This window comes from Hemiscyllium ocellatum, unplaced genomic scaffold (genome assembly GCF_020745735.1).
Source record: "Hemiscyllium ocellatum isolate sHemOce1 unplaced genomic scaffold, sHemOce1.pat.X.cur. scaffold_2724_pat_ctg1, whole genome shotgun sequence".
NCBI lineage: Eukaryota > Metazoa > Chordata > Chondrichthyes > Orectolobiformes > Hemiscylliidae > Hemiscyllium > Hemiscyllium ocellatum.
Window position 1 is genome coordinate 36,628 of NW_026868179.1, and position 25,873 is coordinate 62,500.

At 51.5% G+C, this 25,873-nt stretch overlaps 1 protein-coding gene across 1 annotated transcript in view; it reads left to right on the top strand.

The window, feature by feature from the left end:
* LOC132812463 (glutamate receptor ionotropic, NMDA 2D-like) overlaps nt 1–25,873 on the top strand; it is a gene marked incomplete at its 3' end in the record, with an annotated part of 66,334 nt that overhangs the window by 36,439 nt on the left and 4,022 nt on the right. The window contains exons 5-6 of the mRNA XM_060822943.1: nt 22,129–22,289; nt 25,836–25,873. The exon at nt 25,836–25,873 is cut by the window's right edge and continues 150 nt beyond it. Coding sequence (XP_060678926.1) covers nt 22,129–22,289; nt 25,836–25,873 — 199 coding nt within the window. The remainder of the gene's footprint in view (nt 1–22,128; nt 22,290–25,835) is intronic.

Here is a 25,873-nt window from a genome sequence, read left to right on the forward strand (position 1 = left end):
TCTCAATCCCCCAACTCAACGACAACTCAATTCCCCAACTAAACCACAACTCAATCCCCAACTCAATCCCCCAACTCAACACCAACTCAATCCCACAACAACCACAATCTCAATCCCCCAACTCAGCACCAACTCAATTCCCCAACTCAACACCAACTCAATCCCCCAACTCAGCACCAACTCAATCCCCCAACTCAGCACCAACTCAATCCCCCAACTCAGCACCAACTCAATTCCCCAACTCAGCTCAAACTCAATTTCCCAACTCAACACCAACTCAATCCCCCAACTCAATCCCAACTCAATCCCCCAACTCAACACCAAATCAATTCCCCAACTGGGCACCAACTCAATCCCCCAACTCAGCACCAACTCAATTCCCCAACTCAGCTCCAACTCAATTTCTCAACTCAACACCAACTCAATCCCCCAACTCAATCCCAACTCAATCCCACAACTCAACACCAACTCAATCCCACAACGCCACCACAATCTCAATCCCCCAACTCAACACCAACTCAATTCCCCAACTCAACACCAGCTCAATCCCTCAACTCAACACCAACTCAATCACCCAACTCAACACCAACTCAGTACCAACACAATCCCCCAACTCAACACCAACTGAATCCTCCAAATCAGCACCAACTCAATACCCCAACTCAGCACCAACTCAATCCCCCAACTCAGCACCCAACTCAATCCCCCAACTCAGCACCAACTCAATCCCCCAACTCAACACCAGCTCAATCCTCCAGCTCAACACCAACTCAATCCCAACTCAACCCCAACTCAATCCCCCGACTCAGCACCAACTCAATCCCCCAGCACAGCACCAACTCAATCCCCCAACACAGCACCAACTCAATTCCCCAACTCAACACCAACTCAATCCCCCAACTCAGCACCAACTCAATCCCCCAACTCAGCACCAACTCAATTTCCCAACTCAATCCCAACTCAATCCCCCAACTCAACACCAAATCAATTCCCCAAGTGAGCACCAACTCAATCCCCAACTCAGCACCAACTCAATTCCCCAACTCAGCTCCAACTCAATCCCCCAACTCAATCCCCCAACTCAGCACCAACTCAATCCCCCAGCACAGCACCAACTCAATCCCCCAACTCAGCACCAACTCAATCTCCCAACGCAACGCCAACTCAATTCCCCAACTCAGTCACCCAACTCAACCCCAACTCAATACCCCAACTCAATCCCAACTCAATCCCCCAACTCAACACCAACTCAATTCCCCAACTCAGCACCAACTCAATCTCCCAACGCAACGCCAACTCAATTCCCCAAGTCAACGACAACTCAGTCACCCAACTCAACCCCAACTCAATACCCCAACTCAATCCCAACTCAGTCCCCCAACTCAACACCAACTCAATTCCCCAACTCAACCCCAACTCAATACCCCAACTCAACGAAAAACTCAATTCCCCAACTAAACCACAACTCAACACCAACTCAATCCCACAACAACCACAATCTCAATCCCCCAACTCAGCACCAACTCAATTCCCCAACTCAACACCAACTCAATCCCCCAACTCAGCACCAACTCAATCCCCCAACTCAGCACCAACTCAATCCCCCAACTCAGCACCAACTCAATTTCCCAACTCAATCCCAACTCAATCCCCCAACTCAACACCAAATCAATTCCCCAACTGAGCACCAACTCAATCCCCCAACTCAGCACCAACTCAATTCCCCAACTCAGCTCCAACCCAATCCCCCAACTCAATCCCCCAACTCAGCACCAACTCAATTCCCCAACTCAGCACCAACTCAATCCCCCAACTCCACGCCAAATCAATTCCCCAACTGAGCACCAACTCAATCCCCCAACTCAACATCAACTCAATTCCCCAACTCAGCACCAACCCAATTCCCCAACTCAACACCAACTCAATCCCCCAACACAATCCCAACTCAATCCCCCAACTCAGCACCAACCCAATTCCCCAGCTCAACACCAACTCAATCCCCCAACTCATTCCCAACTCAATCCCCCAACTCAACACCAAATCAATTCCCCAACTGAGCACCAACTCAATCCCCCAACTCAACACCAAGTCAATCACCCAACTCAACACCAACTCAATTCTCCAACTCAGTACCAACTCAATCCCCCAACTCAACACCAACTGAATCCCCCAAATCAGCACCAACACAATCCCCCAACTCAGCATCAACTCAATCCCCCAACTCAGCACCATCTCCATCCCCCAACTCAACACCAACTCAACCCCAATCTCAATCCCAACTCAATCCCTCAACTCAACACCAACTCAATTCCCCAACACAACTCCAACTCAATTCCCCTACACAACGCCAACTCAATTCCCCAACACAATGCCAACTCAACCCCAATCTCAATCCCAACTCAATTCCCCAACTCAGCACCAACTCAAACCCAACCTCAATCTCCCAACTCAATCCCCAACTCAACGCCAACTCAATCCTCCAACTCAACGCCAACTCAATCCCGCAACTTAATCTCCCAACTCAATCCCCAACTCAACGCCAACTCAACGCCATCTCAATCCGCCAACTCAGCACCAACTCTATTCCCCAACTCAATACCAACTCAATCCCCCAACTCAACGCCAACTCAGTTCTGCAATTAAGCACCAACTCAATTCCCCAACTCAACCACAATCTCAATCCCCCAACTCAACACCAACTCAATCCCACAACTCAACACCAAGTCAATCCCCCAACTGAGCACCAACTCAATACCCCAACTCAGCACCAACTCAATTCCCCAACTCAGCTCCAACTCAATTTCCAAACGCAACACCAACTCAATCCCCAACTCAATCCCAACTCAATCCCCAACTCAACACCAACTCAATCCCCAACTCAACACCAAATCAATTCCCCAACTCAACACCAACTCAATTCCCCAACTCAACACCAGCTCAATCCTCCAACTCAACACCAACTCAATCCCCAACTCAACACTAACTCAATCCCCAACTCAACACCAACTCAATCCCCAACTCAACACCAACTCAATCCCAACACAATCCCCAACTCAATCCCCAACTCAATCCCCAACTCAGCACCAACTCAATACCCCAACTCAAGCCCCAATTCAATCCCCAACTCAATCCCCAACTCAATCCCCAACTCAACACCAACTCAATCCCCAACTCAACACCAACTCAATCCCCAACTCAATCCCCAACTCAATCCCAACTCAAACCCCAACTCAATCCCCAACTCAACACCAACTCAATCCCCAACTCAATCCCCAACTCAATCCCCAACTCAATCCCCAACTCAATCCCCAACGCAACGCCAACTCAATCCCCAACTCAATCCCCAACTCAATCCCCAACTCAATCCCCAACTCAATCCCCAACTCAATCCCCAACTCAATCCCCAACTCAATCCCCAACTCAACTCCCAACTCAATCCCCAACTCAACCCCCAACTCAACCCCCAACTCAATCCCCAACTCAATCCCAACTCAACACCCAACTCAATCCCCAACTCAATCCCCAACTCAACACCAACTCAATCCCCAACTCAATACCCAACTCAATCCCCAACTCAACGACAACTCAATCCCCAACTCAACCACAACTCAATCACCAACTCAACCCCCAACTCAACCACAACTCAATCCCCCAACTCACCACCAACTCAATCCCCAACTCAACACCAACTCAATCCCCCAACTCAATCCCCAACTCAATCCCCAACTCATCCCCAACTCAATCCCCAACTCAATCCCCAACTCAATTTCCCAACTCAATCCCAACTCAATCCCCCAACTCAACACCAAATCAATTCCCCAAGTGAGCACCAACTCAATCCCCCAACTCAGCACCAACTCAATTCCCCAACTCAGCTCCAACTCAATTTCCCAACTCAACACCAACTCAATCCCCCAACTCAATCCCCCAACTCAGCACCAACTCAATTTCCCAACTCAACACCAACTCAATCCCCCAACTCAATCCCCCAACTCAGCACCAACTCAATCCCCCAACTCAACACCAAATCAATTCCCCAACTGAGCACCAATCCAATCCCCCAACTCAACATCAACACAATTCCCCAACTCAGCACCAACTCAATCCCCCAACTCAGCACCAACTCAATCCCCCAACTCAACACCAAACCAATTACCCAACTGAGCACGAACTCAATCCCCCAACTCAACATCAACTCAATTCCCCAACTCAGCACCAACCCAATTCCCCAAATCATCACCAACTCAATCCCCCAACACAATCCCAACTCAATCCCCCAACTCAGCACCAACCCAATTCCCCAGCTCAACACCAACTCAATCCCCCAACTCAATCCCCAACTCAACACCAAGTCAATCACCCAACTCAACACCAACTCAATTCTCCAACTCAGTACCAACTCAATCCCCCAACTCAACACCAACGGAATCCCCCAAATCAGCACAAACACAATCCCCAACTCAGCATCAACTCAATCCCCCAACTCAGCACCAACTCAATCCCCCAACTCAACACCAACTCAACCCCAATCTCAATCCCAACTCAATCCCTCAACTCAATCCCCCAACTCAGAACCAACTCAATTCCCCAACTCAACACCAACTCAATCCCCAACACAATCCCAACACAATCCCCCAACTCAGCACCAACCCAATTCCCCAGCTCAACACCAACTCAATCCCTCAACTCAATCCCCCAACTCAACACCAAGTCAATCACCCAACTCAACACCAACTCAATTCTCCAACTCAGTACCAACTCAATCCCCCAACTCAACACCAACGGAATCCCCCAAATCAGCACCAACACAATCCCCCAACTCAGCATCAACTCAATCCCCCAACTCAGCACCAACTCAATCCCCCAACTCAACACCAACTCAACCCCAATCTCAATCCCAACTCAATACCTCAACTCAACACCAACTCAATTCCCCAACACAACTCCAACTCAATTCCCCTACACAACGCCAACTCAATTCCCCAACACAATGCCAACTCAACCCCAATCTCAATCCCAACTCAATTCCCCAACTCAGCACCAACTCAAACCCAACCTCAATCTCCCAACTGAATCCCCAACTCAACGCCAACACAATCCTCCAACTCAACGCCAACTCAATCCCCCAACTCAATCTCCCAACTCAATCCCCAACTCAACGCCAACTCAGCACCAACTCTATTCCCCAACTCAACACCAACTCAATCCCCCAATTCAACACCAACTCAGTTCTGCAATTAAGCACCAACTCAATTCCCCAACTCAACCACAATCTCAATCCCCCAACTCAACACCAACTCAATCCCACAACTCAACGCCAAGTCAATCCCCCAACTCAACGCCAACTCAATCCGCCAACTCAGCACCAACACAATCCCCAACTCATCGCCAACTCAATGCCCCAACTCAATCCCCAACTCAACGCCAAGTCAATCCCCCAAATCAACCCCAATCTCAATCCCCCAACTCAACGACAACTCAATTCCCCAACTAAACCACAACTGAATCCCCAACTCAATCCCCCAACTCAACACCAACTCAATCCCACAACAACCACAATCTCAATCCCCCAACTCAGCAACAACTCAATTCCCCAACTCAACACCAACTCAATCCCCCAACTCAGCACCAACTCAATCCCCCAACTCAGCACCAACTCAATCCCCCAACTCAACACCAGCTCAATCCTCAAACTCAACACCAACTCAATTCCCCAACTCAACACCAACTCAATCCCCCAACTCAGCACCAACTCAATCCCCCAACTCAGCACCAACTCAATTCCCCAACTTAGCTCCAACTCAATTTCCCAACTCAACACCAACTCAATCCTAACTCAATCCCCCAACTCAACACCAAATCAATTCCCCAACTGAGCACCAACTCAATCCCCCAACTCAGCACCAACTCAATTCCCCATCTCAGCTCCAACTCAATTCCCCAACTCAGCTCCAGCTCAATTTCCCAACTCAACACCAACTCAATCCCCCAACTCAATCCCAACTCAATCCCCCAACTCAACACCAACTCAATCCCACAACGCCACCACAATCTCAATCCCCCAACTCAACACCAACTGAATCCCCCAAGTCAAGACCAAATCAATTCCCCAACTCAACACCAAATCAATTTCCCAACTCAACACCAGCTCAATCCTCCAACTCAACACCAACTCAATCCCCCAACTCAACACTAACTCAATCCCTCAAATCAACACCAACTCAATCACCCAACTCAACACCAACTCAGTACCAAGACAATCCCCCAACTCAACACCAACTGAATCCTCCAAATCAGCACCAACTCAATACCCCAACTCAGCACCAACTCAATCCCCCAACTCAGCACCAACTCAATCCCCCAACTCAACACCAGCTCAATCCTCCAGCTCAACACCTACTCAATCCCAACTCAACCCCAACTCAATACCCCAACTCAGCACCAACTCAATCCCCCAACTCAGCACCAACTCAATCCCCCAACTCAGCCCCAACTCAATCCCCCAACTCAAACCCAACTCAATCCCCAACTCAATCGCCAACTCAATCCCCAACTCAATCCCCAACTCAATCCCCAACTCAACCCCAACTCAATCCCCAACTCAAATCCCAACTCAACACCAACTCAATCCCCAACACAATCCCCAACTCAATCCCCCAACTCAAACCCCAACTCAATCCCCAACTCAAAACCAACTCAATCCCCAACTCCCCAACTCAACCCCAACTCAATCCCCAACTCAACACCAACTCAATCCCCAACTCAACACCCAACTCAATCCCCCAACTCAGCCCCAACTCAATCCCCCAACTCAACACCAACTCAACCCCCAACTCAATCCCCAACTCAATCCCCAACTCAACCCCAACTCAATCCTCAACTCAATCCCCAACTCAAGTCCCAACTCAATCCCCAACTCAATTCCCCAACTCAATCCCAACTCAATCCCCAACACAATCCCCAACTCAACCCCAATCTCAATCCCAACTCAATTCCCCAACTCAGCACCAACTCAAACCCAACCTCAATCTCCCAACTGAATCCCCAACTCAACGCCAACACAATCCTCCAACTCAACGCCAACTCAATCCCCCAACTCAATCTCCCAACTCAATCCCCAACTCAACGCCAACTCAGCACCAACTCTATTCCCCAACTCAACACCAACTCAATCCCCCAATTCAACACCAACTCAGTTCTGCAATTAAGCACCAACTCAATTCCCCAACTCAACCACAATCTCAATCCCCCAACTCAACACCAACTCAATCCCACAACTCAACGCCAAGTCAATCCCCCAACTCAACGCCAACTCAATCCGCCAACTCAGCACCAACACAATCCCCAACTCATCGCCAACTCAATGCCCCAACTCAATCCCCAACTCAACGCCAAGTCAATCCCCCAAATCAACCCCAATCTCAATCCCCCAACTCAACGACAACTCAATTCCCCAACTAAACCACAACTGAATCCCCAACTCAATCCCCCAACTCAACACCAACTCAATCCCACAACAACCACAATCTCAATCCCCCAACTCAGCAACAACTCAATTCCCCAACTCAACACCAACTCAATCCCCCAACTCAGCACCAACTCAATCCCCCAACTCAGCACCAACTCAATCCCCCAACTCAACACCAGCTCAATCCCCCAACTCAACACCAACTCAATTCCCCAACTCAACACCAACTCAATCCCCCAACTCAGCACCAACTCAATCCCCCAACTCAGCACCAACTCAATTCCCCAACTTAGCTCCAACTCAATTTCCCAACTCAACACCAACTCAATCCTAACTCAATCCCCCAACTCAACACCAAATCAATTCCCCAACTGAGCACCAACTCAATCCCCCAACTCAGCACCAACTCAATTCCCCATCTCAGCTCCAACTCAATTCCCCAACTCAGCTCCAGCTCAATTTCCCAACTCAACACCAACTCAATCCCCCAACTCAATCCCAACTCAATCCCCCAACTCAACACCAACTCAATCCCACAACGCCACCACAATCTCAATCCCCCAACTCAACACCAACTGAATCCCCCAACTCAACACCAAATCAATTCCCCAACTCAACACCAAATCAATTTCCCAACTCAACACCAGCTCAATCCTCCAACTCAACACCAACTCAATCCCCAACTCAACACTAACTCAATCCCTCAAATCAACACCAACTCAATCACCCAACTCAACACCAACTCAGTACCAAGACAATCCCCCAACTCAACACCAACTGAATCCTCCAAATCAGCACCAACTCAATACCCCAACTCAGCACCAACTCAATCCCCCAACTCAGCACCAACTCAATCCCCCAACTCAACACCAGCTCAATCCTCCAGCTCAACACCTACTCAATCCCAACTCAACCCCAACTCAATACCCCAACTCAGCACCAACTCAATCCCCCAACTCAGCACCAACTCAATCCCCCAACTCAGCACCAACTCAATCCCCCAACTCAACACCAACTCAATCTCCCAATGCAACGCCAACTCAATTCCCCAACTCAACGACAACTCAGTCACCCAACTCAACCCCAACTCAATACCCCAACTCAGCACCAACTCAATTCCCCAACTCAACACCAACTCAATCCCACAACACAACCACAATCTCAATCCCCCAACTCAACACCAACTCAATCCCCCAACTCAGCACCAACTCAATTCCCCAACTCAGCACCAACTCAATCTCACAACTCAGCACCAACTCAATTCCCCAACTCAGCACCAACTCAATCCCCCAACTCAACAGCAACTCAATCCCCCAATTCAGCACCAACTCAAACCCAACTTCAATCTCCCAATTTAATACCCAACTCAACGCCAACTCAATCCTCCAACTCAACGCCAACTCAATGCCCCAACTCAACCCCAATCTAAATCTCCCAACTCAATCCCCAACTCAACACCAACTCAATCCGCCAACTCAGCACCAACTCAATCCCCAACTCAACGCCAACTCAATGCCCCAACTCAATGCCCAACTCAATCCCCCAAATCAACCCCAATCTCAATCCCCCAACTCAACGACAACTCAATCCCCCAACTCAACACCAATTCAATTCCCCAACTCAACCCCAACTCAATCCCCAACTCAGCGCCAACTCAATCCCCCAACTCAACACCAACTCAATCCCACAACACAACCACAATCTCAATCCCCCAACTCAACACCAACTCAATCCCCCAACTCAGCACCAACTCAATCTCCCAACTCAGCACCAACTCAATTCCCCAACTCAACACCAACTCAATCTCCCAACTCAGCACCAACTCAGTTCCCCAATTCAGCACCAACTTAATCTCCCAACTCAACGACAACACAATGCCCCAACTCAATGCCCAACTCAATCCCCCAAATCAACCCCAATCTCAATCCCCCAACTCAACGACAACTCAATTCGCCAATTAAGCACCAACTCTATCCCCCAACTCAACCCAAACTCGAACCCCAACTCAGCGCCAACTCAATCCCCCAACTCAACACCAACTCAATCCCACAACACAACTACAATCTCAATCCCCCAGCTCAACACCAACTCAATCCCCAACTCAACACCAACTCAATCCCCCAACTCAACACCAACTCAATTCCCCAACTCAGTACCAACTCAATCCCCCAATTCAACACCAAATCAATCCCCCAACTCAGCATCAACTCAATCCCCCAACTCAGCCCAAATCAATCCCCCAACTCAACACCAACTCAATCCCCCAACTCAACACCAACTCAATCCCCCAACTCAACACCAACTCAATCCCCCAACTCAGCACCAACTCAATCCCCCAACTCAGCACCAACTCAATCTCCCAACGCAACGCCTACTCAATTCCCCAACTCAATCCCAACTCAATCCCCCACTCAACTCCCCAACTCAGCACCAACTCAATCCCCCAACTCAGCACCAACTCAATCCCCTAACTCAGCACCAACCCAATTCCCCAACTCAACCCCCAACTCAACCCCCCAACTCAATCCCAACTCAATCCCCCAACTCAACACCAAATCAATTCCCCAACTGAGCACCAACTCAATCCCCCAACTCAACACCAACTCAATCACCCAACTCAACACCAACTCAATTCCCCAACTGAGCACCAACTCAATCCCCCAACTCAGTACCAACTCAATTCCCCAACTCAACACCAACTGAATCGCCCAAATCAGCACCAACCCAATTCCCCAACTCAACCCCCCAACTCAACCCCAACTCAATCCCCAACTCAACACCAGCTCAATCCCCCAACTCAGCACCAACTCAATCCCCCAACTCAGCAGCAACTCAATCACCCAACTCAACACCAACTCAATCCCCCAACTTAACACCAACTCAATTCCCCAACTCAGCACCAACTGAAACCCCCAACTCAGCACCAACTCAATCCCAACACAATTCCCCAACTCAACACCAAATCAATTCCCCAACTCAGCACCAACACAATCCCCCAACTCAACACTAACACAATCACCCAACTCAACACCAGTTCAATCCTCCAACTCAACACCAACTCAATCCCAACTCAACACCAACTCAATTCCCCAACTCAGTACCAACTCAATCCCCAACTCAACACCATCTCAATCCCCCAACTCAACACCAACTCAATCCCCCAACTCAGCACCAACTCAATTCCCCAACTCAGCACCAACTCAATCCCCCAACTCAATGCCAACTCAATCCCCCAACTCAACCCCAACTCCATCCCCCAACTCAACACCAACTCAATTCCCCAACTCAGCACCAACTCAATCCCCCAACTCAGCACCAACTCAATCCCCCAACTCAACACCAACTCAATCCGCCAACTCAGCACCAACTCAATTCCCCAACTTAACACCAACTCAATTCCCCAACTCAGCACCAACTCAATCCCCCAACTCAACCTCCAACTCAATCCCCCAACTCAACATCAACTCAATCCCCCAACTTAACACCAACTCAATTCCCCAACTCAGCACCAACTCAATCCCCCAATTCAACACCAACACAATCACCCAACTCAACACCAGTTCAATCCTCCAACTCAGCACCAACTCAATCCCCCAACTCAGCACCAACTCAATCACCCAACACAACACCAACTCAAACCCACAACTCAACACCAACTCAACACCAACTCAATCCCCAACTCAGCACCAACTGAATACCCCAACTCAGCACCAACTCAATTCCCCAACTCAGCACCAACTCAATCCCCCAACTCAACCCCAACTCAATCCCCCAACTCAACACCAAATCAATTCCCCAACTAAGCACCAACTCAATCCCCCAACTCAACACCAACTCAATCACCCAACTCAACACCAACTCAATCACCCAACTCAACACCAGCTCAATCCTCCAACTCAACACCAACTCAATCCCAACTCAACACCAACTCAATTCCCCAACTCAGTACCAACTCAATTCCCCAACTCAGCACCAACTCAATCCCCCAACTCAACCCCAACTCAATCCCCCAACTCAACACCAAATCAATTCCCCAACTAAGCACCAACTCAATCCCCCAACTCAACACCAACTCAATCACCCAACTCAACACCAACTCAATCACCCAACTCAACACCAGCTCAATCCTCCAACTCAACACCAACTCAATCCCAACTCAACACCAACTCAATCCCCCAATTCAACACCAACTCAGTTCTGCAATTAAGCACCAACTCAATTCCCCAACTCAACCACAATCTCAATCCCCCAACTCAACACCAACTCAATCCCACAACTCAACGCCAAGTCAATCCCCCAACTCAACGCCAACTCAATCCGCCAACTCAGCACCAACACAATCCCCAACTCATCGCCAACTCAATGCCCCAACTCAATCCCCAACTCAACGCCAAGTCAATCCCCCAAATCAACCCCAATCTCAATCCCCCAACTCAACGACAACTCAATTCCCCAACTAAACCACAACTGAATCCCCAACTCAATCCCCCAACTCAACACCAACTCAATCCCACAACAACCACAATCTCAATCCCCCAACTCAGCAACAACTCAATTCCCCAACTCAACACCAACTCAATCCCCCAACTCAGCACCAACTCAATCCCCCAACTCAGCACCAACTCAATCCCCCAACTCAACACCAGCTCAATCCTCAAACTCAACACCAACTCAATTCCCCAACTCAACACCAACTCAATCCCCCAACTCAGCACCAACTCAATCCCCCAACTCAGCACCAACTCAATTCCCCAACTTAGCTCCAACTCAATTTCCCAACTCAACACCAACTCAATCCTAACTCAATCCCCCAACTCAACACCAAATCAATTCCCCAACTGAGCACCAACTCAATCCCCCAACTCAGCACCAACTCAATTCCCCATCTCAGCTCCAACTCAATTCCCCAACTCAGCACCAGCTCAATTTCCCAACTCAACACCAACTCAATCCCCCAACTCAATCCCAACTCAATCCCCCAACTCAACACCAACTCAATCCCACAACGCCACCACAATCTCAATCCCCAACTCAACACCAACTGAATCCCCCAACTCAACACCAAATCAATTCCCCAACTCAACACCAAATCAATTTCCCAACTCAACACCAGCTCAATCCTCCAACTCAACACCAACTCAATCCCCCAACTCAACACTAACTCAATCCCTCAAATCAACACCAACTCAATCACCCAACTCAACACCAACTCAGTACCAACACAATCCCCCAACTCAACACCAACTGAATCCTCCAAATCAGCACCAACTCAATACCCCAACTCAGCACCAACTCAATCCCCCAACTCAGCACCAACTCAATCCCCCAACTCAACACCAGCTCAATCCTCCAGCTCAACACCTACTCAATCCCAACTCAACCCCAACTCAATACCCCAACTCAGCACCAACTCAATCCCCCAACTCAGCACCAACTCAATCCCCCAACTCAGCACCAACTCAATCCCCCAACTCAACACCAACTCAATCTCCCAATGCAACGCCAACTCAATTCCCCAACTCAACGACAACTCAGTCACCCAACTCAACCCCAACTCAATACCCCAACTCAGCACCAACTCAATTCCCCAACTCAACACCAACTCAATCCCACAACACAACCACAATCTCAATCCCCCAACTCAACACCAACTCAATCCCCCAACTCAGCACCAACTCAATTCCCCAACTCAGCACCAACTCAATCTCACAACTCAGCACCAACTCAATTCCCCAACTCAGCACCAACTCAATCCCCCAACTCAACAGCAACTCAATCCCCCAACTCAGCACCAACTCAAACCCAACTTCAATCTCCCAATTTAATACCCAACTCAACGCCAACTCAATCCTCCAACTCAACGCCAACTCAATGCCCCAACTCAACCCCAATCTAAATCTCCCAACTCAATCCCCAACTCAACACCAACTCAATCCGCCAACTCAGCACCAACTCAATCCCCAACTCAACGCCAACTCAATGCCCCAACTCAATGCCCAACTCAATCCCCCAAATCAACCCCAATCTCAATCCCCCAACTCAACGACAACTCAATCCCCCAACTCAACACCAATTCAATTCCCCAACTCAACCCCAACTCAATCCCCAACTCAGCGCCAACTCAATCCCCCAACTCAACACCAACTCAATCCCACAACACAACCACAATCTCAATCCCCCAACTCAACACCAACTCAATCCCCCAACTCAGCACCAACTCAATCCCCCAACTCAGCACCAACTCAATTCCCCAACTCAACACCAACTCAATCTCCCAACTCAGCACCAACTCAGTTCCCCAATTCAGCACCAACTTAATCTCCCAACTCAACGACAACACAATGCCCCAACTCAATGCCCAACTCAATCCCCCAAATCAACCCCAATCTCAATCCCCCAACTCAACGACAACTCAATTCGCCAATTAAGCACCAACTCTATCCCCCAACTCAACCCAAACTCGAACCCCAACTCAGCGCCAACTCAATCCCCCAACTCAACACCAACTCAATCCCACAACACAACTACAATCTCAATCCCCCAGCTCAACACCAACTCAATCCCCCAACTCAACACCAACTCAATCCCCCAACTCAACACCAACTCAATTCCCCAACTCAGTACCAACTCAATCCCCCAATTCAACACCAAATCAATCCCCCAACTCAGCATCAACTCAATCCCCCAACTCAGCCCAAATCAATCCCCCAACTCAACACCAACTCAATCCCCCAACTCAACACCAACTCAATCCCCCAACTCAACACCAACTCAATCCCCCAACTCAGCACCAACTCAATCCCCCAACTCAGCACCAACTCAATCTCCCAACGCAACGCCTACTCAATTCCCCAACTCAATCCCAACTCAATCCCCCAACTCAACTCCCCAACTCAGCACCAACTCAATCCCCCAACTCAGCACCAACTCAATCCCCTAACTCAGCACCAACCCAATTCCCCAACTCAACCCCCCAACTCAACCCCCCAACTCAATCCCAACTCAATCCCCCAACTCAACACCAAATCAATTCCCCAACTGAGCACCAACTCAATCCCCCAACTCAACACCAACTCAATCACCCAACTCAACACCAACTCAATTCCCCAACTGAGCACCAACTCAATTCCCCAACTCAGTACCAACTCAATTCCCCAACTCAACACCAACTGAATCGCCCAAATCAGCACCAACCCAATTCCCCAACTCAACCCCCCAACTCAATCCCAACTCAATCCCCCAACTCAACACCAGCTCAATCCCCCAACTCAGCACCAACTCAATCCCCCAACTCAGCAGCAACTCAATCACCCAACTCAACACCAACTCAATCCCCCAACTTAACACCAACTCAATTCCCCAACTCAGCACCAACTGAAACCCCCAACTCAGCACCAACTCAATCCCAACACAATTCCCCAACTCAACACCAAATCAATTCCCCAACTCAGCACCAACACAATCCCCCAACTCAACACTAACACAATCACCCAACTCAACACCAGTTCAATCCTCCAACTCAACACCAACTCAATCCCAACTCAACACCAACTCAATTCCCCAACTCAGTACCAACTCAATCCCCCAACTCAACACCATCTCAATCCCCCAACTCAACACCAACTCAATCCCCCAACTCAGCACCAACTCAATTCCCCAACTCAGCACCAACTCAATCCCCCAACTCAATGCCAACTCAATCCCCCAACTCAACCCCAACTCCATCCCCCAACTTAACACCAACTCAATTCCCCAACTCAGCACCAACTCAATCCCCCAACTCAGCACCAACTCAATCCCCCAACTCGACACCAACTCAATCCGCCAACTCAGCACCAACTCAATTCCCCAACTTAACACCAACTCAATTCCCCAACTCAGCACCAACTCAATCCCCCAACTCAACCTCCAACTCAATCCCCCAACTCAACATCAACTCAATCCCCCAACTTAACACCAACTCAATTCCCCAACTCAGCACCAACTCAATCCCCCAATTCAACACCAACACAATCACCCAACTCAACACCAGTTCAATCCTCCAACTCAGCACCAACTCAATCCCCCAACTCAGCACCAACTCAATCACCCAACACAACACCAACTCAAACCCACAACTCAACACCAACTCAACACCAACTCAATCCCCAACTCAGCACCAACTGAATACCCCAACTCAGCACCAACTCAATTCCCCAACTCAGCACCAACTCAATCCCCCAACTCAACCCCAACTCAATCCCCCAACTCAACACCAAATCAATTCCCCAACTCAGCACCAACTCAATCCCCCAACTCAACACCAACTCAATCACCCAACTCAACACCAACTCAATCACCCAACTCAACACCAGCTCAATCCTCCAACTCAACACCAACTCAATCCCAACTCAACACCAACTCAATTCCCCAACTCAGTACCAACTCAATTCCCCAACTCAACACCAACTGAATCCCCCAACTCAGCACCAACTCAATTCCACCAACTCAGCACCAACTCAATCCCCCAACACAACCACAATCTCAGTCCCTCAACTCAACACCAACTCAATCCCCCAACTCAGCACCAACTCAATCCCCCAACTCAGCACCAACTCAATCACCCAACTCAACACCAACTCAAACCCACAACTCAGCACCAACTCAATCCCCCAACTCAACCCCAACTGAATCCCCCAAATCAGCACCAACTCAATTCCCCAACTCAGTACCAACTCAATCCCCCAACTCAACCCCAACTCAATCCCCCAACTCAACACTAACTCAATCACCCAACTCAACACCAACTCAATCCCAACTGAACACCAACTCAATTCCCCAACTCAACACCGACTGAATCCCCCAACTCATCACCAACTCAATCACCCAACTCAGCATCAACTCAATCCCCCAACTCAGCACCAACTCAATCTCCCAACGCAATGCCAACTCAATCCCCCAACTCAACACCAACTCAATCCCCCAACTCAATTCCCCAACTCAATCCCAAACTCAACCACCAACTCAAATTCCAACTCAATCCCCAACTCAACACCAGCTCAATCCTCCAACTCAACACCAACTCAATCCCCCAACTCAGCACCAACTCAATCCCCCAACTCAACACCAACTCAATCCTCCAACTCAGCACCAACTCAATCCCCCAATTTAACACCAACTCAATTCCTCAACCCAACACCATCTCAATCCCACAACTCAACACCAACTCAATCCCCCAACTCAGCACCAACTCAATCCCCCAACTCAGCACCAACTCAATCCCCCAACTCAGCACCAACTCAACACCAACTCAGTCCCCCAACTCAGCACCAACTCAATCCCCCAACTTAACACCAACTCAATTCCCCAACTCAGCACCAACTCAATCTCCCAACTCAACCTCCAACTCAATCCCCCAACTCAACACCAACTCAATCCCTCAACTCAGCACCAACTCAATCCCCCAACTCAACACCAACTCAATCCCCCAACTCAACCCCAACTCAATCCCCCAACTCAGCACCAACTCAATCCCCCAACTTAACACCAACTCAGTTCCCCAACTCAGCACCAACTCAATCCCCCAACTCAATCCCAACACAATTCCCCAACTCAACACCAACTCAATCCCCCAACTCAACACCAACACAATCACCCAACTCAACACCAGTTCAATCCTCCAACTCAGCACCAACTCAATCCCCCAACTCAGCACCAACTCAATCACCCAACTCAACACCAACTCAAACCCACAACTCAACACCAACTCAACACCAACTCAATCCCCAACTCAGCACCAACTGAATACCCCAACTCAGCACCAACTCAATTCCCCAACTCAGCACCAACTCAATCCCCCAACTCAACCCCAACTCAATCCCCCAACTCAACACCAAATCAATTCCCCAACTAAGCACCAACTCAATCCCCCAACTCAACACCATCTCAATCACCCAACTCAACACCAACTCAATCACCCAACTCAACACCAGCTCAATCCTCCAACTCAACACCAACTCAATCCCAACTCAACACCAACTCAATTCCCCAACTCAGTACCAACTCAATTCCCCAACTCAACACCAACTGAATCCCCCAACTCAGCACCAACTCAATTCCACCACCTCAGCACCAACTCAATCCCCCAACACAACCACAATCTCAGTCCCTCAACTCAACACCAACTCAATCCCCCAACTCAGCACCAACTCAATCCCCCAACTCAGCACCAACTCAATCACCCAACTCTACACCAACTCAAACCCACAACTCAGCACCAACTCAATCCCCCAACTCAACCCCAACTGAATCCCCCAACTCAGCACCAACTCAATTCCCCAACTCAGTACCAACTCAATCCCCCAACTCAACCCCAACTCAATCCCCCAACTCAACACTAACTCAATCACCCAACTCAACACCAACTCAATCCCAACTGAACACCAACTCAATTCCCCAACTCAACACCGACTGAATCCCCCAACTCATCACCAACTCAATCCCCCAACTCAGCATCAACTCAATCCCCCAACTCAGCACCAACTCAATCTCCCAACGCAATGCCAACTCAATCCCCCAACTCAACACCAACTCAATCCCCCAACTCAATTCCCCAACTCAATCCCAAACTCAACCACCAACTCAAATTCCAACTCAATCCCCAACTCAATCCCCCAACTCAATCCACCAACTCAGCACCAACTCAATTCCCCAACTCAGCACCAACTCAATCCCCCAACTCAACACCAATTCAATCCCACAACGCAACCACAATCTCAATCCCCCAACTCAACACCAACACAATCCCCCAACTCAGCACCAACTCAATCCCCCAATGCAACACCAACTCAATCCCACAACGCAACCACAATCTCAATCCCCCAACTCAACACCAACGCAATCCCCCAACTCAGCACCAACTCAATCCCCCAATTCAACACCAACTCAATCCTCCAACTGAACGCCAACACAATTCCCCAACTCAACCCCAACTCAATCCCCCAACTCAGCACCAACTCAATCCCACAACTCAGCACCAACTCAATTACCCAACTCAACACAAACCCAATCCCCCACCTCAATTCCCCAACTCAATACCATCTCAATCCCCCAACTCAACACCAATTCAATCCCCCAACTCAGCACCAACTCATTTCCCCAACTCAGCACCAACTCAGTCCCCGAACTCAACCCCAACTCAATCCCCAACTCAACCCCAATCTCAATCCCAACTCAATTCCTCAACTCAATACCAACTCAATTCCCCTACACAACGCAGCACGGTGGCACAGTGGTTAGCACTGCTGCCTCACAGCGCCAGGGACCTGGGTTCAATTCCCGCCTCAGGCGACTGACTGTGTGGACTGCGTGGGTTTCCTCCGGGTGCTCCGGTTTCCTCCCACAGTCCAAAGATGTGCGGGTCAGGTGAATTGGCCATGCTAAATTGCCCGTAGTGTTAGGTAAGGGGTATATGTATGGGTGGGTTGCGCTCCAGCGGGTCGGTGTGGACTTGTTGGGCCGAAGGGCCTGTTTCCACACTGTAAGTAATCTAATCTAATCTAATCAAAAAAAAAACGCCAACTCAATCTCCCAACACAATGCCAACTCAATCCACCAACTCTACCCCAATCTCAATCCCAACTAAATTCCCCAACTCAATCCCCCAACTCAACCCTAACCTCAGTCTCCCAACTTAATACCCAACTCAACGCCAACTCAATCCTCCAACTCAAAGCCAACTCAATCCCCCAACTCAGCACCAACTCAATCCCCAACTCAATGCCAACTCAATCCCCCAAATCAACCCCAATCTCAAACCCCCAAGTCAACGACAACTCAATTCCCCAACTAAACCACAACTCAATCCCGAAATTAGCACCAACTCAATTCCCCAACTCAACGCCAACTCAATTCCCCAATTAAGCACCAACTCAAACCCCAACTCAACCTCAACTCAATCCCAAACTCAGCGCCAACTCAATCCCCCAACTCAACACCAACTCAATCCCACAACACAACCACAATCTCAATCCCCCAACTCAACACCAACTCAATTCCCCAACTCAGCACCAACTCAAGCCCCCAACTCAACACCAGCTCAATCCTCCAACTCAACCCCAACTCAATCCCAACTCAACACCAACTCAATCCGCCAACTCAGCACCAACTCAATTCCCCAACTCAGCACCAACTCAATCCCCCAACTCAACACCAACTCAATCCCCCAACTCAATCCCAACACAATTCCCCAACTCAACACCAAATCAATTCTCCAACTGAGCACCAACTCAATCACCCAACTCAACACCAGCTCAATCCCCCAACTCAACACCAACTCAATCCCCCAAATCAGCACCAACTCAATCCCACAACTCAACACCAACTCAATCCCCCAACTCAGCACCAACTCAAGCCCCCAACTCAACACCAACTCAATCCCCCAACTCAACACCAACTCAATCCCCCAACTCAATCTCCAAACGCAACGCCAACTCAATCCCCCAACTCAGCACCAACTGAAACCCCCAACTCAGCACCAACTCAATCCCCCAACTCAATCCCAACACAATTCCCCAACTGAGCACCAACTCAATCCCCCAACTCAACACCAGCTCAATCCTCCAACTCAACACCAACTCAATCCCAACTCAACACCAACTCAATTCCCCAACTCAGTACCAACTCAATCCCCCAACTCAACACCAACTCAATCCCCCAAATCAGCACCAACTCAATCCCACAACTCAACACCAACTCAATTCCTCAACTCAACACCATCTCAATCCCCCAACTCAACCCCAACTCAATCCCCCAACTCAGCACCAACTCAATCCCCCAACTCAACACCAACTCAATCCCCCAACTCAGCACCAACTCAATCCCCCAACTCAACACCAACTCAATCTCCCAACTCAACACCAACTCAATCCCCCAACTTAACACCAACTCAATTCCCCAACTCAGCACCAACTCAATCCCCCAACTCAACACCAACTCAATCCCCCAACTCAATCTCCCAACTCAAGGACAACTCAATCCCCCAACTCAGCACCAACTCAATCTCCCAACTTAACACCAACTCAATCCCCCAACTCAGCACCAACTCAATCTCCCAACTTAACACCAACTCAATTCCCCAACTCAGCACCAACTCAATCCCCCAACTCAGCACCAACTCAATCTCCCAACTTAACACCAACTCAATCCCCCAACTCAGCACCAACTCAATCCCCCAACTCAACACCAACTCAATCTCCCAACTCAACACCAACTCAATCCCCCAACTTAACACCAACTCAATTCCCCAACTCAGCACCAACTCAATCCCCCAACTCAACACCAACTCAATCCCCCAACTCAATCTCCCAACTCAAGGACAACTCAATCCCCCAACTCAGCACCAACTCAATCCCCCAACTCAGCACCAACTCAATCTCCCAACTTAACACCAACTCAATTCCCCAACTCAGCACCAACTCAATCCCCCAACTCAGCACCAACTCAATCTCCCAACTTAACACCAACTCAATCCCCCAACTCAGCACCAACTCAATCTCCCAACTTAACACCAACTCAATCCCCCAACTCAACACCAACTCAATCCCCCAACTCAGCACCAACTCAATCTCCCAACTTAACACCAACTCAATTCCCCAACTCAGCACCAACTCGATCCCCCAACGCAACACCAACTCAATCCCCCAACTGAGCACCAACTCAACACCAACTTTATCCCCAAATCAACGCCAACTCAATCCCCCAACTCAACACCAACTCAATCCCTCAACTCAAAGCCAACTCTATCCCTTAACTCAACACCAACACAACGCCAACTCAATGCACCAACTCAATCCCCAAACTCAACACCATCTCATACGCCAACTCAATACCCCAACCCAACACCAACTCAATCCCGAACCCAATCCCCAGCTCAACCCCCAACTCAAACTCCAGTTCAATCGCCAACTCAACCCCCAACTCAACTCCAATGCAACGCCAACTTAATCTCCCAACTCAAAACCAACTCAGTCCCCAACTCAACACCAACCCAACACCAACTCAATTCCCCAACTCAACACCAACACAATTCCCAACTGAATTCCCCCAAGACAAAGCCAACTCAACCCCAACTCAATCCCCACCTCAATCCCCAACTCAATCCCCAACTCAATCCCCAAATCAATCCCCAACTCAACCCCCAACTCAATCCCCAACTCAATCCCCAACTCAACCTCCAACTCAATCCCCAACTCAACCCCCAATTCAACCCCCAACCCAACACCAACTCAATCCCCCAACTCAACCCCCAACTCAACTCCCAACTCAACTCCCAACTCAATCCCCCAACTCAACCTCCAACTCAACCCTCAACTCAACACCAACTGTATCCTCAACTCAATCCCCTATACGTGGTTCGGATACATACGTCATCTCTTCTGTCATTTATTGGTTTTTCTCTCTCTCTCTTCCCCCCTCTCCCTCACTCTCCTTCTCTCCACACCTCTCCCTCTCTCCCTCTCCCCCTCCCACTCGCCCTCTCTCACCCTCTCTCCCCCCTCTCTCCACCCTCTCCCTCTCTCTCTCTCCTTCTCTCCACCCCTCTCCCTCTCTCCTTCTCTCCACCCCTCTCCCTACCTCCCTCTCTCCCCCCTCCCTCTCCCCCCCGTCCCTCCCACCCACAGTTCCAGAAACCCCAGGAGCAGTACCCTCCCCTGCGGTTCGGGACCGTGCCGAACGGGAGCACGGAGAGGAACATCCGGAGTAATTACCCCGAGATGCACAGTTACATGTCGAAGTACAACCAGAAATCGGTGGAGGACGCACTGAACAACCTCAAAACAGGGTGTGCGAGCCCCCTACCCTCACCCTGCCCCACTCTGTCTCATACCCTGCCTTCTCCCCCTGGGTGGGGCACAGAAGGAGCCCCACTCTGTCTCTAACCCTCCCCCTGTCCCTGGGATAAGGTGGGACACAGAGGGAGCCCCACTCTGTCTCTAACCCTCCTCCTGTCCCTGGGATAGGGTGGGACACAGAGGGAGCCCCACTCTGTCTCTAACCCTCCCCCTGTCCCTGGGATAGGGTGGGACACAGAGGGAGCCCCACACTGTCTCTAACCCTCCCCCTGTCCCTGGGATAAGGTGGGACACAGAGGGAGCCCCACACTGTCTCTAACCCTCCCCCTGTCCCTGGGATAGGGTGGGACACAGAGGGAGCCCCACTCTGTCTCTAACCCTCCCCCTGTCCCTGGGATAAGGTGGGACACAGAGGGAGCCCCACACTGTCTCTAACCCTCCCCCTGTCCCTGGGATAGGGTGGGACACAGAGGGAGCCCCACTCTGTCTCTAACCCTCCTCCTGTCCCTGGGATAAGGTGGGACACAGAGGGAGCCCCACTCTGTCTCTAACCCTCCTCCTGTCCCTGGGATAAGGTGGGACACAGAGGGAGCCCCACTCTGTCTCTAACCCTCCTCCTGTCCCTGGGATAAGGTGGGACACAGAGGGAGCCCCACTTTGTCTCTAACCCTCCCCCTGTCCCTGGGATAGGGTGGGACACAGAGGGAGCCCCACTCTGTCTCTAACCCTCCTCCTGTCCCTGGGATAAGGTGGGACACAGAGGGAGCCCCACACTGTCTCTAACCCTCCCCCTGTCCCTGGGATAGGGTGGGACACAGAGGGAGCCCCACACTGTCTCTAACCCCTCCCCCTGTCCCTGGGATAAGGTGGGACACAGAGGGAGCCCCACACTGTCTCTAACCCTCCCCCTGTCCCTGGGATAGGGTGGGACACAGAGGGAGCCCCACACTGTCTCTAACCCTCCCCCTGTCCCTGGGATAAGGTGGGACACAGAGGGAGCCCCACTTTGTCTCTAACCCTCCCCCTGTCCCTGGGATAGGGTGGGACACAGAGGGAGCCCCACTCTGTCTCTAACCCTCCTCCTGTCCCTGGGATAAGGTGGGACACAGAGGGAGCCCCACTCTGTCTCTAACCCTCCCCCTGTCCCTGGGATAGGGTGGGACACAGAGGGAGCCCCACACTGTCTCTAACCCTCCCCCTGTCCCTGGGATAGGGTGGGACACAGAGGGAGCCCCACTCTGTCTCTAACCCTCCTCCTGTCCCTGGGATAAGGTGGGACACAGAGGGAGCCCCACTCTGTCTCTAACCCTCCCCCTGTCCCTGGGAGTGGGGGACGGTGTAGAGGGAGCTTTACTCTGTATCTAACCCCCTGTCCCTGGGAGTGTGGGATGGTGTAGAGGGAGCTTTACTCTGTATCTAACCCCCTGTCCCTGGGAGTGGTGGACGGTGTAGAGGGAGCTTGACTCTGTATCTAACCCCCTGTCCCTGGGAGTGTGGGATGGTGTAGAGGGAGCTTTACTCTGTATCTAACCCCTGTCCCTGGGAGTGGGGGACGGTGTAGAGGGAGCTTTACTCTGTATCTATCCCCCTGTCCCTGGGAGTGGGGGGACGGTGTAGAGGGAGCTTTACCCTGTATCTAACCCCCTGTCCCTGGGAGTGGGGGATGGTGTAGAGGGAGCTTTACTCTAACCCTATGCAGTGAGTGTAATTTTAGCTAACTACGTTTTTTCGCCCTCACACCCTCCCTGTCTCTCTTCCCCCTCTCCCTCCCTCTCTCTCCCTGTCTCTCTCTCCCCCTCCATGTCTCTCCCCCTCCCTGTCTCTCTCTCCCCCTCCATGTCTCTCCCCCTCCCTGTCTCTCTCTCCCCCTCCCTGTCTCTCTCTCCCTCCCTGTCTCTCTCCCCACCTCCCTGTCTCTCTCTCCCCCTCCCTGTCTCTCTCCCCCTCCCTGTCTCTCTCTCCCCCTCCCTCTCTCTCCCCCTCCCTGTCTCTCTCTCCCCCTCCCTGTCTCTCTCCCCCCTCCCCCTCCCTGTCTCTCCCCCTCCCTGTCTCTCCCCCCTCCCTCTCTCTCCCCCTCCCTCTCTCCCCCTCCCTCTCTCTCTCCCCCCTCCATGTCTCTCCCCCCTCCCTCTCTCTCTCCCCCTCCCTATCTCTCTCTCCCCCTCCCTGTCTCTCTCCCCCTCCCTGTCTCTCTCCCCCTCCCTGTCTCCCTCCCCCTCCCTCTCACTCCCCCTCCCTCTCTCTCTCTCCCCCTCCCTGTCTCTCTCTCTCCCTCTCTCTCTCCCCCTCCCTGCCTCTCTCTCCCTCCCTGTCTCTCTCTCCCTCCCCCCTCTCCCCCCCCCTCCCTGCCTCTCTCCCCCTCCCTGTCTCTCTCTCTCCCTGTCTCTCTCCCCCTCCCTGTCTCTCTCTCCCCCTCCCTGTCTCTCTCTCCCCCTCCCTGTCTCTCTCTCCCCCTCCCTGTCTCTCCCCCTCCCTGTCTCTCTCTCCCCCCTCCCTGTCTCTCTCCCCCTCCCTGTCTCTCCCCCTCCCTGTCTCTCCCCCCTCCCTCTCTCTCCCCCTCCCTCTCTCCCCCTCCCTCTCTCTCTCCCCCCTCCCTGTCTCTCCCCCCTCCCTCTCTCTCTCCCCCTCCCTATATCTCTCTCCCCCCTCCCTGTCTCTCTCCCCCTCCCTGTCTCTCTCTCCCCCTCCCTGTCTCCCTCCCCCTCCCTCTCTCTCCCTCCCTCTCCCTGTCTCTCTCCCCCTCCCTGTCTCCCTCCCCCTCCCTCTCACTCCCCCTCCCTCTCTCTCTCTCCCCTCCCTGTCTCTCTCTCTCCCTCTCTCTCTCCCCCTCCCTGCCTCTCTCTCCCTCCCTGTCTCTCTCTCCCTCCCTCTCCCTCCCCCTCCCTGCCTCTCTCCCCCTCCCTGTCTCTCTCTCTCCCTGTCTCTCTCCCCCTCCCTGTCTCTCTCTCCCCCTCCCTGTCTCTCTCTCTCCCCCTCCCTGTCTCCCTCCCCCTCCCTCTCTCTCCCTCCCTCTCCCTGTGTCTCTCTCTCCCTCCCTGTCTCTCTCCCCCTCCCTCTCTCTCCCTCCCCTCCCTGTCTCTCTCCCCCTCCCTGTCTCTCCCTCCCCCTCCTTGTCTCTCTCCCCCTCCCTGTCTCTCTCCCCCTCCCTCTCCCTCCCCCTCCCTGTCTCTCTCTCCCCCTCCCTCTCCCTCCCCCTCCCTGTCTCCCTCCCCCTCCCTCTCTCTCCCCCTCCCCATCTCTCTCCCTCCCTATCTCTCTCTCTCCCCCTCCCTCCCCCTCCCCCCTCTCCCTCCCCCTCCCTGTCTCTCTCCCTCCCTCCCCCCCCCTCCCTCTCTCTCCCCTCCCTCTCTCTCTCCCCCACACCCCTCCTGTCTCCCCCTCCCTGTCTCTCTCCCTCCCACCCTCTCTCTCTCCCCCTCCCTCTCTCCCTCCCACCCTCCCTGTCTCTCTCCCCCTCCCTCTCTCTCTCTCTCCCTCTCTCTCTCCCCCTCCCTCTCTCTCCCTCCCTCTCTCCCCCTCCCCCCCCCCCCCCCCAGGCGGCTGGACGCCTTCATCTACGACGCGGCGGTGGTGA